Source organism: Sphaeramia orbicularis, chromosome 6 (assembly GCF_902148855.1).
Source record: "Sphaeramia orbicularis chromosome 6, fSphaOr1.1, whole genome shotgun sequence".
Taxonomy (NCBI): domain Eukaryota; kingdom Metazoa; phylum Chordata; class Actinopteri; order Kurtiformes; family Apogonidae; genus Sphaeramia; species Sphaeramia orbicularis.
The window spans coordinates 18,144,036-18,159,056 of record NC_043962.1 but is presented as its reverse complement, the minus strand read 5'-3'; the positions used below and the strand labels follow the sequence as shown (position 1 = coordinate 18,159,056).

At 39.4% G+C, this 15,021-nt stretch overlaps 1 protein-coding gene across 6 annotated transcripts in view; it reads left to right on the top strand.

The window, feature by feature from the left end:
- mical3a (microtubule associated monooxygenase, calponin and LIM domain containing 3a) overlaps positions 1-15,021 on the top strand; it is a 148,573-nt gene that overhangs the window by 119,821 nt on the left and 13,731 nt on the right. For 4 of the 6 annotated variants that reach the window (XM_030136913.1, XM_030136915.1, XM_030136916.1 and 1 more), the window contains 11 exons: positions 498-572; positions 768-881; positions 983-1,062; positions 3,032-5,090; positions 5,184-5,278; positions 5,462-5,638; positions 6,703-6,753; positions 9,158-9,265; positions 12,234-12,327; positions 13,162-13,212; positions 14,158-14,208. In XM_030136913.1, the coding sequence (XP_029992773.1) occupies positions 498-572; positions 768-881; positions 983-1,062; positions 3,032-5,090; positions 5,184-5,278; positions 5,462-5,638; positions 6,703-6,753; positions 9,158-9,265; positions 12,234-12,327; positions 13,162-13,212; positions 14,158-14,208 (2,955 nt within the window). The remainder of the gene's footprint in view (positions 1-497; positions 573-767; positions 882-982; positions 1,063-3,031; positions 5,091-5,183; positions 5,279-5,461; positions 5,639-6,702; positions 6,754-9,157; positions 9,266-12,233; positions 12,328-13,161; positions 13,213-14,157; positions 14,209-15,021) is intronic. The other 2 variants (XM_030136919.1, XM_030136918.1) reach the window with 2 other exon arrangements.

Sequence of the window (15,021 nt, the reverse complement as noted above, 5' to 3'; positions counted from 1 at the left end):
TTCTTTGAAACTGGAGCCTTTATTGGTCCTTCTGAACAACCAAAAAATGTTTTTTTCAAATATCAATTTCCATGTATGAGTTTCAATTTTGTATCATATTTGATACATTGGGTCTCAATGCTCAAATGTTATTATTTTAGAACAAACAAAAACATAATATTGCAAACATGTCTACCAAACTGATAATTCCTTTTCAAAACTGGCAAAGTTCTGCCTCCTGACAATCTTGTGTCACTGTAAAGGTCTCTGGTGAATGAATTCCTCCCTCCTGGTGGATTATCTGTGTATTGCATGTATCTAGTTGTATACATCAGGTTTTTCAAGAAAAAAAAATCACACTGATCATGTAGAGGGCTTCAAAACTAATGTTTCAAATATGATACGTTTGGTGTTCTAGGGTTCAGGTTAGGTTATTAAGGAATTGAAAAAATGTTGTCTCTGTTGACTGAATGTAATAACCAGCTGACACATCTCGGGTTGTTTCTGTGTTATGTCAGAGCTTTGTGAAGATGATGAGCTGGAAGCAGAAGCAGACAGTCCGGATGTAGAGCCTGGTACAGAGATGGATCAAGGTAGGCAGTCAGAGTAATATAAATAATGAATCACCACCAATTCTCTCAGGTGTGCAAAATGTGAACACTACTCTGAAATATGAACACTAGACTGAAATGTGAATACTACAGTACCTCAGTAAAAAGACTGGAAAGAATGAAAGAGAGGAATTTGCTAACACTGGAAGATGTAATAATGCTATGCTTAAATTCCAGATGACATCCCTTCAGATGCAGAAGCAGAGGCCCGTTTGCACCAGTCAGAACACACTGAAGCGTTTCCTGAGGAAGACAAAAAGTCAGAAAGTGTTGAAATGGCATCTAGTATTGGTATATGTCTTTGTTCTTGCCTTTAACTTCACCTAGCAGTTTTTTTTTTTTTTTTTTTGCATGAATAAAAAACATTGCTCTTCTTTTCTTTGTGCCTTCAGAGCCATCCAGCAGCAGTCCAACACAGAAAGATGATGCAGTCATTTCTCCACTCAAACCATCTGTAGACCCTGTGATACAGGTAAAATAATATAACGCTTATCAAAATGAAAGTTCCAGATTTTGGATTCAACTAAAGCCATCCACACACTGTTTCCCCAGTGTAAGACATTGTACTGTTGGAATAAAATGGATGAAACTTTTGCTAGAGATGAGGTGTGTTTCTGTCATTGTGACTCTTGGGTGTAATACCTAACACACACTAAAAGAATGAAGTTTCTTTTAGTTACAGACTAGAAGATTGTGCAAAGATTGGTAGTCTTGCAGGGTCACTATTCACAACACTACAGCTAGGTTCTTTATGAGTAGGGTGCGACAAAAAAAACAAAAAAACAAGGGGGGGTTGGTTCATCAGGGAGAGTATGTACTTGGGGTAGGGGTGGTATATGTGTGTACATGTGTGTGTATATGTATATACGTGGGGGTGTGGTCCGTAACTAACGTTTGTAACACTGGCGGGTAACGAAAGTGAATCTTTTCATACTTTCAACGTCCATCTCTTGGGTTCTATTCCTCTATTATACAGCGGATCTTGCACAAAATTTTTACAACTTCTAACGCAGTGTTTTTCAACCTTGGGGTCAGGACCCTACATAGGGTTGTCTGAAATTTCTAGTAATTGATAAAAATAAAAATTAAAAAATGTACTAATAAAGAATATATGGTGAGTTGACAGAGACAGTCCCAATACATAAAAGACGTGACAAACTGTGAAGCTGAAACTGAAGCACTGTGGTACTGTTTATCTTTCAAATGTTCATTGTGGTCAGTTTCAGATGCTGCAGCTCTTTCATAATTCATAGTTTGAGTTATTGTTGGTTCAGTATTAATTGTCAGCCTTGTAAATCTAAGCTGGACTGACTGTACATATCCTCACCAAGGAAAATCAAATTCTCACTTTGTGCAGTAATCTACACCTGGCTTTTCTGCCTCCGTCCATAATAATATACATTATATAGTCTAAATGGCATCTAAAATTGACGTTTATTTGCAACATAGTATAGCAAACTATTGCATGATCAAAAACAAATTGATTTTAGAAAAAAAAAAGTCTCTGTTTTGAATGTCTGGGGTCGCCAGAAATTTGTGATGTTAAAATGGGGTCACGAGCCAAAAAAGATTGGAAACCACTGTTCTAACCTGTATCGACAAGACCCCCTCCATTGCTGTATGGGCCCCCCACAAATGCTGGGCCCCATGAATTTCCCCTTGTGGGACTAATAAAGGCATGTCTTATCTTATTTGTCACATTTACACCCCACCCCCCTCCCTTTACAGCGCCCCAGTGCATGGGGACGTTTGTGAATTCTGAGACTGCCGACAGTTCAGTTCTGGTAAACGTTAGTGCCAGTAATGTAAGCTATAGGTGTAAGAAAACTCAGTCACAGCCTGCCTGTTATTTCAGTTGGTTGGTCCTCCCCCCCAAGGATGAAATTCATTGAGCAGAAGTAGGGATGGAAAAACCAGAGCAGGGGTTGACCCCCCACCCCCCCAACAAATCGCACCCTGTTGATGAGAGATGTTTCTTATATTGAATGTTTTTGTTTTTTCACTGAGTTTAAGATTGATTAATAATTAAGATCATCAGATTTTAGATGCAGTGAATAAAAGTTTGAATTTGCACCATTTTCATTTCTTAACTTCAAAGAATAAAAGAGGAAATGTGTTATGTAAATGCGCAATCTTGTCTTCACGAGGCACTAAAACTATGACAGTACTACAATCATTTAAATGCAGAAGAAGAGCATGTCTGATGGTCCTTAGTCTTACTATTACACAGAGATCAAACTTAACAAACAAAGCAAACGATGACCCTGAAACATTCCCCGTCTTTGCTAAATCGTTTAGTTTGTGACTAAAACCTTTGTGACTTATCATAAATTGTTTTTTAGATGTGAGTGTGAATAAGGCTGTCTTTTAAAAGCTGTTTTTCAAAAAAATTTCAAGTGAATAGTAAGCACTGTTTGTTCTTTTTTCCTTTTTGTTTTCAGGAAAATCAGACATCTCCCAGTCTGGCAAAGTCTCCTGGCTCCCGGTTTTTCTCCGAACCTTTCATACCTGAAGAAACAAAGCCAGACAGGACTGTTTCATGTCCCTCTCCAGCTGCAAAAAGCCCAGTCTGCCCCTCACCTGCTCCCGTCCACGATCCATCTTCTGATCTATCTCCTACTTCAGCTGTTTCCATCAGTGCTCCTGCCATCTCTCCTCACAATTCTTCTGCCAAATCACCCATCAGCTCTCCTGTCAAACCAACCACTGAGTCGCCTGTCAGATCGCCTGTCAAGTCACCAATTGGCTCTCCTATCCGCTCCCAGCCCACACCACTGCCAGAGACTCGCACACCCAAATCCCCGGTTTACCCTCACCGCTCTATTTGCCCTCTCACTGGCAACCCCCTCTCACCAATCTGCGCCCAGCCTTTGCCCTGCCATGAACCGTCGTCACCCCTCACTTCTGATTCTCCTGTCAGAACTCAGCCGGTTCCTGCAGTCACATCAACACCAATGGCTAAAACAGAAAAGGCCACACCTGAGCCCTCAAAGTCCTCAGATTCTTCAATAGAGGAAACTCCAACTAAAAAGACAGATATTATTGAGGAATTTTGGTTAAAGAGTGCAGAGATCAGGAAGAGCCTGGGTCTGTCTCCTTTGGACCGCAGTAGTAAAATTTTAGAGAAAAGTGTCGTTAAAACTCCACCACAGGACTCAACAGCCGTTAAGATAAAGTCCCCAGATGTTGTTGAGGAACCGAAGCCTGCCTTTACTGGTCGTGCTGTCATTCGCAGACTCAACATCACCCTCGAGGGCCAGGTCATCACCCCCATTACTCCCACAGAGCCCAAGAGCAATGGCTCTGATAAGAAAGACCTGAGCAGCAGCTCTGGGTTGGGGTTGAATGGAAGCATGGTTACCAGTCAGACGGTAAACAGTGACAGCTACAACACCTCGGATTCCACCATGCTCACTCCTCCCTCCAGTCCACCACCGCCAGTGCCTGCCAATCAGTCTCCAGCCGTGCTCAGGCAACAGAGACACCAGGTGTCCTGGAGCAACGGGAAGGAAAAGCCTCCATCTGAGCGTGCCAAAGATCCAGCTAAAACCACAACACCTGTTCCCGCGCCGAGGACTCAGCTGAGCCCAGTATCAGCTCCCAAACCTGTCCCAAGAAAAATCACAACACCACCTGCAGACCCAGAACCGGCTCCAGTTGTTGTCATGAGGGAGAAAAAGAAACCACGACCTGAACAAGTGAGGAAGTCCTTTGTGGAAACGGTGGAAGAGATTCCATTTGCTGATGACGTGGAAGAGAGCTATGATGAGCGGACACCGGAAACAAGCATGAACAGATTCTACACTCCACCCACCAGCAAACCTAACAGGGAAAAACCTCCCCTGCATCTGGCCTTAGCAATGGAAAACGGTAAACCCAATATCCCAGTCAATCCAGCCTCAAAATCTCAAAGGGCAACTCAATTTTCTCCAGAAGCCAAGGAGATTGCCGAGGAGAGAATGAGGGCTAGAGAAAAATCAGTCAAAAGCCAGGCCCTAAAAGATGCCATGGCCAAACAACTTAATAAAATGAAAGAATCTGATATAGACAAGGGTGCCTCACCTAAAGTGGCTTGGAGTGTAACCCCAGAAGCTGCTGGCAAAAATAAGAAGTCAGGATCTCCAAAGACATCTGCTGTGAAAGCTCTGGAGTCAAAGAGGGCAGAGACTCTGCCCGAGCGTTTCTTCAGCAGCAACAAGAGTCTGGACAGCTCGGCAGCTTCGTCTGACGGCTCTTCAACAAGTAAGAGCAAAAAAAGGAGCTCGCTTTTCTCACCACGCAAGAATAAGAAGGAGAAAAAGGCAAAGAACGACAGTAGCAGGTTGTCTGGAACAGATGAGACCCCACCCAAACACAAGTCGTTGTGGAAGGCCGTCTTCTCAGGGTACAAGAAGGACAAAAAGAAGAAGGACGATAAATCATGTCCGAGCACGCCGTCCTCCAGCTCCACCACTCAGGACTCTGGTAAGAAGAAAATGTCGCCTCTTGGAAGGTCATCAGGTGAGAGGGGCTTGGGTTGGGATTGTATTCTGAAGTCTATCTGTTTTATTTAAGATGGCTGACAAAAGCTGATCATTTTGTTTTGCTTTACAGACTTGAAGTCTCGCAGAAACCTCAGCTTTTCTGAAGATTCAGATCTATCCTGCGATGACGTTTTGGAGAGATCCTCCCAGAGGTCAAAGGCAGATGTAAGTAGCAATACACAAGTTTCACCATTAGTAATATCTACTGTATTTACACCTTCTAAAGTCAACCTAAATATTTTTTCCCTAAGTAGCAGAGAGACTTTGCAATGTCATCATCACATCCATTTGATCTGTTTTGGGTTCTTTAAATCCACCTTCCTTCAAATAACTTTTTTCCACTCCTAGCAGCATATGGACATCTTTGACCTAGTGTCAGGGATGCAGAAGGAAGCAATAAAGGAGGAGAAACTGGAAAAGGAGAGAAGAAGGGAATTAAAGAAAAGACAGAGAGTAAAAGAGAGGCATAAAGGAAGAGAACTGGAAAAAGAGGTTGATCGAGAAAAGGAGAATAATGATGAGGAGGTATTGTTCAGCACAGGGTTTAATGATTTTGAATTTCAGATCAACGTAATTTAATAAATATAACCAATAAAGTAATATTTCATGTGGGCTAAAGCTTGCCTCTGGCTTCTTGCTTTTGAGGCTGACCTCAAATGAATACTTAACTGAACCCTTTTTAAAGTATCTACCAGGAGCATGAAATTATTATTTTTTTCCCTCAGGGGCTCTTGTTACAAATCATGCATTCAGATCACATTATAAAATAGATTTTCAAGGCCCTCAGCATTACAATATATGGGGGGAAATGAATGATTGAATGTATTAAATATGGTGGTGGCATAGTTTGTATTAAGACTATGCAGAAATTCAGCAAACAAAACCCTAAAGTTCAGTAATGTGTGTTCTTTTATTTGCATAAATTTGCATTCATTACGTTATGGGTGAAATTCAAAATTATTGCCTCCACTGCTGCTCATTCTGTGTGTGTTTCTGGTGGTGTAGATAGATACAGCTGAGTTCAGGGCCAGAGGCATGAAATGATTACAAATGTAAACACATTTTAGAAATTTTGAAACAGTCTCATCATTTTTTTTAGAGACTAAAATACATTTTTTAATCAAAAGTCTATATTTGTTTGTATGTATACATATACCTACAGTAATAGGATATTAAACCGATTCCATGCCTGTGAGGCCGTTAAGTAGTTGAATATGTCTGTGTAGACTAGTGTCTGAAGACCTTTGTGGTGTGTATAGATCTATAGTTGTGTGAATCTAATAGTGATTATCATGTAGAGCAAATGGTAGAAATTAGTGTTAAATCCAACATAATATCCTTGGTTTGATTTTTACTTTAGTTTTTTGTTTTTTTTAACTAATTTGTATTAACATAGATTTACATAATGTCACTGCCTGTCATATTTTTGATTTGGTGTGGGATATTAACATTGCCTGTTTGGTTGTTTCAACAATCCAGCTAAATTATTACCTTTTTGTTTTACCAGTTTTAACATAATCATTAACCCATTTAATCATGTCATGTGTATCATGTTTGTTTCCTCCATTTTTTGTTTTGTCTTCCCCAAGTCTGTTTATGTCCCTCATGCACTGGCGTTCAAGAGATCATACGCCACAAAGGTAGTATAACGAATATTCCCATTGATAAACCCCACATCTCCAACCCCACTTATCTGCGCATGTGCCAGTTTACTGTAATAACACCCTCTGTGCATCTGGCCTCAAACTAACTTACCATCCTCTGTGGATGCATGTGACAGTCGGACCGTCGCGCCCACTCACTGCTGGATGTCAGCTCTGTTCAAACACGCTCACCTTTCTGGTCACAATGGTTTCTTTCCATCTCTTGATATCAGGGGCTGTTTCTCTCTGACTGGTATGAAATTAACCTGCCCATCTGTCAACATGGCGCTGTTTTTTTTTTTTTTTTTTCTTTACTCTAGCGTGCCAGCTGGAAAAACTTTTGACACATTTTCCTCAGTACTGATCTCTCTTTCCAGCTTTCTATGCCCTCACAAGTCAGTTAACAGGGGGAGCATCCCTGCTTATTCACATGCTGTACTCCCAATTATGGAAGAATTCATGATGTGAAAAATTATGCAAGATGTGAAATAGATATGAGCGCTACACTAATGTTTCTACATGTGTCACATTTTTGTCAAAGATTCTCTATATGTGAACATACAGGGTATCCATTAAGTCTCTTTAAAACTTAACAAATGTATTACAAAAGCAAATGAATAGACAAATCTGTGGAAATTATTACAAAATGAAAAGTAGACATTGAAGGTTTTTTTGCCTCATTTAATACACCTCTATATGGGCACCATTAGTTGCAGGAAGCACATAAAGACAGTTCTCGATTTCTTGTCATGTTCGCTGTAGCATAGCCTTATCGATGGTGGCTATTGCATCAGTGATCTTTGGCTTCAGGTTGTTGATGTCCCGTATCTTTGTTCGATACGCAATACCTTCAACCCTTTTAAGACTGCCATTATAACAGGCCACCTAGGTGTCTTCATTGCGATAAAACGTGTCAGAAAATGTCTTTTTTGCCAATTTTTCTGCACCTTTGTTATTAGGAAGAACTTAACTTTCAATATCTGGCTATTAATTATCATTATTATGAATAATAAATGCTTAAAACAGTGTAGTTTTGTAAAAAAGAAAAAAACAGACTTGAAGTTTTTAACATACAGTTGCAGAAAAAATTATTAGACCATCAAAAACAATGGTTATGCAATCAAGTACTAACTCCTGTGTGTATCATGTGACTAAAACAGACAGAAAACAAAACATGGAATGCCTAAAAGCACTGTTTTTGTCAGTACAATGCCATAGATATTGATGTAAGAATTGAAGTGATTTTGGTTATTATCAAGAAATATGGAACATAGCTAGATATCAGCTCTGAAATTAAACTACTATGAGCTATGTTTGTTGTTATCATATTTGTCCAAACAAACAGGTATTAAAATGAACAAGAAATTGAAGGAAACAAGGGGTGGTCTGATAATTTTTCGGCAGCTGTATTTATTATCAGAAACAACTGTAAATGTCCATAACGAAACGTTTTGAGATTGCATAAATAAATGTTCAACTATTTTACATCTGCTCAAACATGCCTTTTGGTCTTGAACATTCAGTATCCATATTATGGCTTCATATTTTTTGTTATTTCCTGCTGTTTTTTAGCCTGTGTGGAAGTCTCTTTCTACTTGTAATAGAGTCCCACATTGCTGCCGTAAAGTGTTATATAGTGTCAGAAAGCTCAGAATCTCAGCTTCCTGATGCCATTTGAATTTTGTGGATTGCGCAAACGGCTCAGGAGTTGCATTTGAACGCTGTAAAGTGCAAAACGCAGTATTGGAGAGACTGTCATTGTTAAAGGGTTCATATAACCGCAATGAAAGAAATCCAGAGCAGTGATATCTGGTGAATGAGGTGGTCAGGGAATTGGACCATCCCTTCCGATCCACCAGTCTGGAAATATTTAATTTAGGAACCCACTAAACATGCAGTCCCCAATGTGGTGGTGCACCATCTACCTGAAAAATGATGTTTGGTTGAAGGTCATCCAGTCACGATGCCACATATTTAGTCAAAAGGTCAAGGCAAACATTTTCAGTAATTGATTTCTCATTGGAGTAAATTGGACCAACGATTCAATCACACATTATCCCACAATGTGATTAATAACTCTGATAACCACTGAGTATATAGAACAAATCTGATTAACATATCTCAATTGCTTTCATAATACATTTTTTAAATTGTAGAGACTTTGTGGACACCCTGTACATTGAGACTGTTGTTTAAAGACTTTGTGAAATCTGTAGCTGTGCGGTGAAGTCTGTAGATATTCTTAGCTGCAATACAATAAACAGAGCTAGTCCATGTTGTCCGTAATTAGCTTTCACTTCTTTCCCATTCAGTGTTGCTAAAGGGCCTCATGGTGCCAAGCACAGCCATTGTGGACATAGGAATAAGAAATTGCTGACGTTTGGTTTTGTTGTCGCACCAGAAAACCTACACAGAGGAAGAGCTGAATGCCAAGCTGACACGCAGGGTCCAGAAAGCAGCCAGAAGACAAGCCAAGCAGGAGGAACTCAAGAGGCTGCACAGAGCCCAGGTAAGGTGTACTAGTCCATTCATACCAAGAGCACAGTCCACCAGATCGGCTCACATATCACCCAGTAGTTAATTATAAACCATTACCCTGTCTCTGACCTGCAAATTCCTTTTCTAATAACCCCCTGTCATAGACAAAATTTAGTACATATAATATGACTATTTTACACCCTTGTGCACTCTTTCCATTCTCGCTGTTACGATATTTATTTTTCAGTTGGATTTATTGTACAGAATAGAAACATTATCACAGAATGGAGTCAGTTAAACATATGGCCACTTTAACGTGACTCAGATGCTTTGGAGTCGAGCCAAATTCATCATTTGGTCGGGAAATCTACTGGGATTGATGTTGTAACTCTTCAGTCAGACTCCCAGTCTACTGACTCAGCACTAAGCCGGAGCTGTGGTTCGCTGGCTGGAATTTTGTTTCCTTTTTTAGCCGCTATTCACAGAGCCCAAACAGTGTTTCTTGTTTACCTCATACGTTCTACTGATAGGGTCGGATCTACTAAAGGTTTGCGTATAAAAACGTGTGCGAACTCATTGCACACGCAAAAAAAAAATGTACAAACTGATTTACTAATAGTGCGCACTAAGGGTTGCATCTTTCAAAGGTGCAAAATAGCATGTCTGCATTCAGTTATGAATATGCAATATAGGGCGATTACATGCAATTGTGCGTGTTCTGGGAGGAAAAAAATGTCAATATGTTAATATAGCACACGCAAAGTGATTTATCAAACCCGAAAGTAATTTTGCTGATAGAAACTGCATCTATGTTTAACAAATCTCAAAGGGTGGTGCAGACTATTTGTTTGCGTAATTGTAATTATTGTCGCAAGGAGACAATGAAATGATGAAACAAGAGGCAGAGAATGCATTTTTCACCCTCATGTGAACATTTTTGGAATGACAGAAGAAAAAATGATTGTGACATATGTCCCCCCACTTCATGGGACTCTTGTAGAAAAGGCTATTTTTCCACTTAATCTGATAATTGTGATTAAAAATAGGTGCCGACATTAGGCTACAGTGTGACAAAATTATGTCCGCCTGACAGTCATGCAATCCAACAACCCCCACGGCCCCCCACCTCTAAAATGAATCCAGCCCAGCAATGTCATTTCAGAACTTCTAGATCACAGGTGTCAAACTCCGGTCCTCGAGGGCCGGTATCCTGCATGTTTTAGATATTTCCTTCTTCCAGCCACACCTGGTTCAATTAATGATCAGCTCATCATCAAGCTCTGCAGAAGCCTGATAACGATGTAATGGCTTCCAGGTGTGATGGAAGAGGGAAACATCTAAAACATGCAGGATACTGGCCCTCGTGGATCTGAGTTTGACACTCCTGTTCTAGATGAACTAGAGGATGATTTGGGGCCAGTCACAAGGAGTCATGCAGTACCTTCTATGACTAAACTCCTTGCAATGTTACTAGATCATCCCATCGCACTGTTGCTATTAGTGCTGCCGTATCCCAGAGCAGTTTTTCCAGCATGTTGTCTCCATGACGACAACCAGTAGTGCATGCAAAATTCTCATTTAAAAAGGGCGGTCTCCAAGATTTTGTACCTGTTGTCATTTACGGAATCACTCTTAGTAAATCACCCCCAAACCATGGTTCAGCTCCACACGTGAAATTCTAGATTGCACACACAAATTAGTACATGCAATAGCAGATCCAGTCCATGGAGTCTAGCACTAAGAGGATGTTAGAGCCTGAAATAAAAATAAAAAAATCTAACAAAAATAGCGCCTTTAAAATAAGCTTTTTTTAATATACACAGTTTATGCATTTACCATCAGTCCTCAGTATAAACACAAACTTATTCATCTCACATATTATGTCTCTTTCATGTACTACATATTGCATATAACTGTTGTGCATAAAATATTTTTACCTCTTTTTATGAAACAAGATAAAGTTTAAGTGGGACTCAGTATGTACCGGTCAAAGGTAATTACTGATGCGTATAAAAAGAGGAATGTGTCTGAAAACAAAATTATACCGACTTTATGATTAACAGTGTGTTACACTTTAAAATACCAGTAGCAATTCCTCTTTTAACTAAAGGCCTCTCTTTTACATTTTAGGAAATGTTATCCATGCAAACATGTCTTAATACTTCAGTTCAGTTTAGTTAAATTCAGTATAATCTGTATTAAAAACCCATATAGGCAACAAGACAGATACATGTGCAAGAAACAACACATAAAAGAATCCAGTAAAGGAATAAATACATGCAATCAATGTATTTAAAAACTCAGAAAATAGCAAACAAAATAGAAAATTTTAAAGTTTTAAGAAGGTCCTATGTTATTCTTTAATAATCTGAATGTACTGGGAATAAACAAGTATTTATAATTACTCCAAACCTCTGTTAGTCCAAAGCATGAGCCTGAAAGTTACATGGGGATTTCTAAAAGCAAAATTAAAAACATCCCCACCAAACAGGCATCTTTTAGATGTAGTGAGCAAAGTATATGGTTCTTTATCTGATATTTATTAAGATATACTCAGTCACGTCATTGAGGAATTGGAAGTGGATAGTGGGCCCTTCTCAAAAATCCTAAGAGGCTCCATCATCTCCATCATTTTTTATCACTTAAAAGATGCTGCCAATAAAAATGTCAAAATGGGAATGTGGCAGTGGTAAAAACATTGTAAATTATTAAAGGTTTTTGCTTTAAAAAAAAAAAATCATGAAATTATATTTTGATGCTTGAGTCGAGCTCTAATTAACTGTCCGTGTGCACTACTGGATATTTATTTTCATAATGAGGGTAAATTGTTTCATCAGCAGAGGTACAGTCAGCTCTCCAGACGCCTCTCTCAGAAAGGACTTTAGTCAAATCAGTTGTAATTAGTGCTAGATGTCATCTCCCATGATCCCAGTCTGAGATTGCTTAGAAAGTGCTTTTTCTCCTTGTTTGTGTGACTCTTAAATTGCTCGGCCCCTCAGATTATCCAGAGGCAGTTGGAGCAGGTGGAGGAGAAGCAGAGGCAGCTGGAGGAGAGGGGCGTGGCCGTGGAGAAAGCTTTGCGAGGAGAAGCAGGTAACGAGCCTTTATCCGTTCATCTGTTGTATCCCATGTGACATTGAGTGCATTACTGCAGATTATACACAGCATCCATATTCGGTGAAATAGTGTAGTGTGTCGCTTCGTAACAGTTGTAACTCTTTCATTATTAAAAATGTTCTATGGGATTTACTGCGTTTGACAATTAAATCTTGTTTTTGCGTCAGCTCCGCTCCACCGTCGCCGATGAGACAGTGTTTTATCTTGATGTGATACGGGTTCGGTTATTTCTAGAGTTCCGATGGGACTAATAATAATATTGATGATTAGGGTGATGTAACCACGAATTGCATTACCTCAGGAAAACTGTCCCTGCGCGTTCATTTAGACTGTATTGAAATGGCCTTTGTTATTTATTCACTTGAAATGCAGCATAATTCAAGGGAGACTTTCTGCGCAAATGGGTGGTAATAAACCCAAATTGTTCTTACAAGGGACTATCACAGACAATCTAGTTGGAAAAAATGAGGAATGCATTATTAACGTTTGTAACAGAGGCGCTCAGTTCTTTATTTGTGCCTGTATTATAGGCGTGTGAAGCATGAATAGTCTTTAGCAGCAGCGGATGAAAATGAGATGTTTTTTGCATGAACGTAAGCTATTAAGTGTAATTTCATCCTAATTGATTTAATGGTGACAGAATAAACCTTTATCGTCCAAATGCATGCACGTACGGTAGATGGAAAGAAAATAAAATACATGTCATTTCTTTAAATTTGGCCATTTTCCTACTAATTTTCCCAACAGCTGTTTGTCCAATCACTTGTTATGAGTATGTTTTAACTTGTTTACTACTCTACTCTCTTAAAGGATTGTATAAAGGTACTTATACATTACCCAAACAGCACAAAAGAAGATCAGGTATTAGATTTACCGTAGTTTCCTTTTTCTGTTGATGACATGTGACACTGTTATGTAGGTTCCATCTGTGGTGACACACTGCAACAGTTCTCCATGTCTGAACATGTTGATCTTTGTCCGTTCATAACATGTCCGCCATCGTCAGTCCGAGATGCATGCGACCAGGAGAATGTGTGTCCCGACATAGATTTGTTTGTGCTCATTCTGGATGTTATTTGTCTCCTTCACTGCCTCTCAATGAGGAGAGTTTCCGTACTTACATTTCCTAAATGCAATCTGAATAAAACAAATCAAATTTAGAATGCATAACAGGGTGACATCTTTATTACATTTTTTTTGGTAAATATCTGTTGTGGCTGAGTGATTTTATAAAGATTTTTGTTGAGATCTTGTCTACAAACATATTCTGCTTTTGTTGTTTTGGTGCAGAAAATGACTGCAACCATCCGGAACTATTTACGTGACTTCATGTATTATAAGCAAAGGTCTCACTTAACACTCAGCTGCTCTTTGCTATTGAAATAATTGCCGTAATATTATAACAGAACACAAAAATTGAACTTTTCTCCCTTTGTTGAATTCACTTAATACAAATACTAATTCAAGTCTGCACACATGACTCAACACCACTCTAGAGGCTGTGTATAAAATAAGCAGACTAAACCAGTCAACAGCAATACAGCAAATCTATGTAGCACTCTCTTATTATTTTTTGGGAAATGCCTTGTATATTGCACAAGCCGAATCTGTCTGCATTATAAACCTCGGTGAGTACTGATGGACTCTCTTTGTTCTGAGTTTTGCTGCAGTGCGAGGATGTGTGTCGGCATTTGTGTCTGCAAGAAACGTGCATGACTTGCTGTTGTTGGAGAATTTTGTGTGTGTTTTCCCAGTTTGGGGCTGTGTGAAGTAACTCCTATCTCTAATATATCCCTGTCATTGTAGACTATTGGGGAGATTCTAATTACAGTGAAATCCTGGACTTGCATCTGGGCGGTATGTATTTCAAATCTGTCGCTTTAAACTAACCTAATGGCTAACCCAATCTGTCCTTCCCCAATCTGTCTTTACTACTTGAGCTTTGTACCCCCTCATATCTACGTCAGTTGGCTGGCTGGCTGGCTGGCTGGCTGGCTGGCTGGTTTTATAGCCTCGCTGCAAAACTTTGTGCCGTTTGCCTCCCCTTCTCCCTCTCCCAACATTCCCCTGCCCTCCCCACTTACAGAGTTTTGAGTTCAAACACTCTTTACATCAAGCAGAGATCAGACACTTGGCCTCATGCTGTCCTCTTAAGATCTTCTTTGATCTCTATAAACTTATGAATGATAAATGGAAAAAAAAAAAAAATTTAATGAGTAACTTTTATTTGTCACTTCTTTACACGTACACTCCAGAGTACACACAGCAGCATAATATAAGGGCAATCCAAACGGCAAAATACATGACTTCATTTAAATGCACAGCACACACTGTTCCTGAAAAAAATGTGAAAATGTAAAAAATTAGCACTTCAGAATGTGTTTATTCTCTAGTAATTAAAAAATGTGTACAGTCATTTAGAATTCAACAATAGTATACAGTAGATTAAAGCCCTATTCGCATGGGACAAACCTGTAGACCTCTGATTATATGGATATTATCCATGTATGTCTGCACTACATCTGGTGCATTTTGCAGTTAAAGCAAAGTCTGTTTTTTATTCAAATATACTGACATCCGTCCCCTGTTCTGATGTCAAGGGCAGGCACACCATGAATAGATAAGTGTTGAAAGACAGAAAAATGTTCCTTATTGAGATGTCGCTCCTCT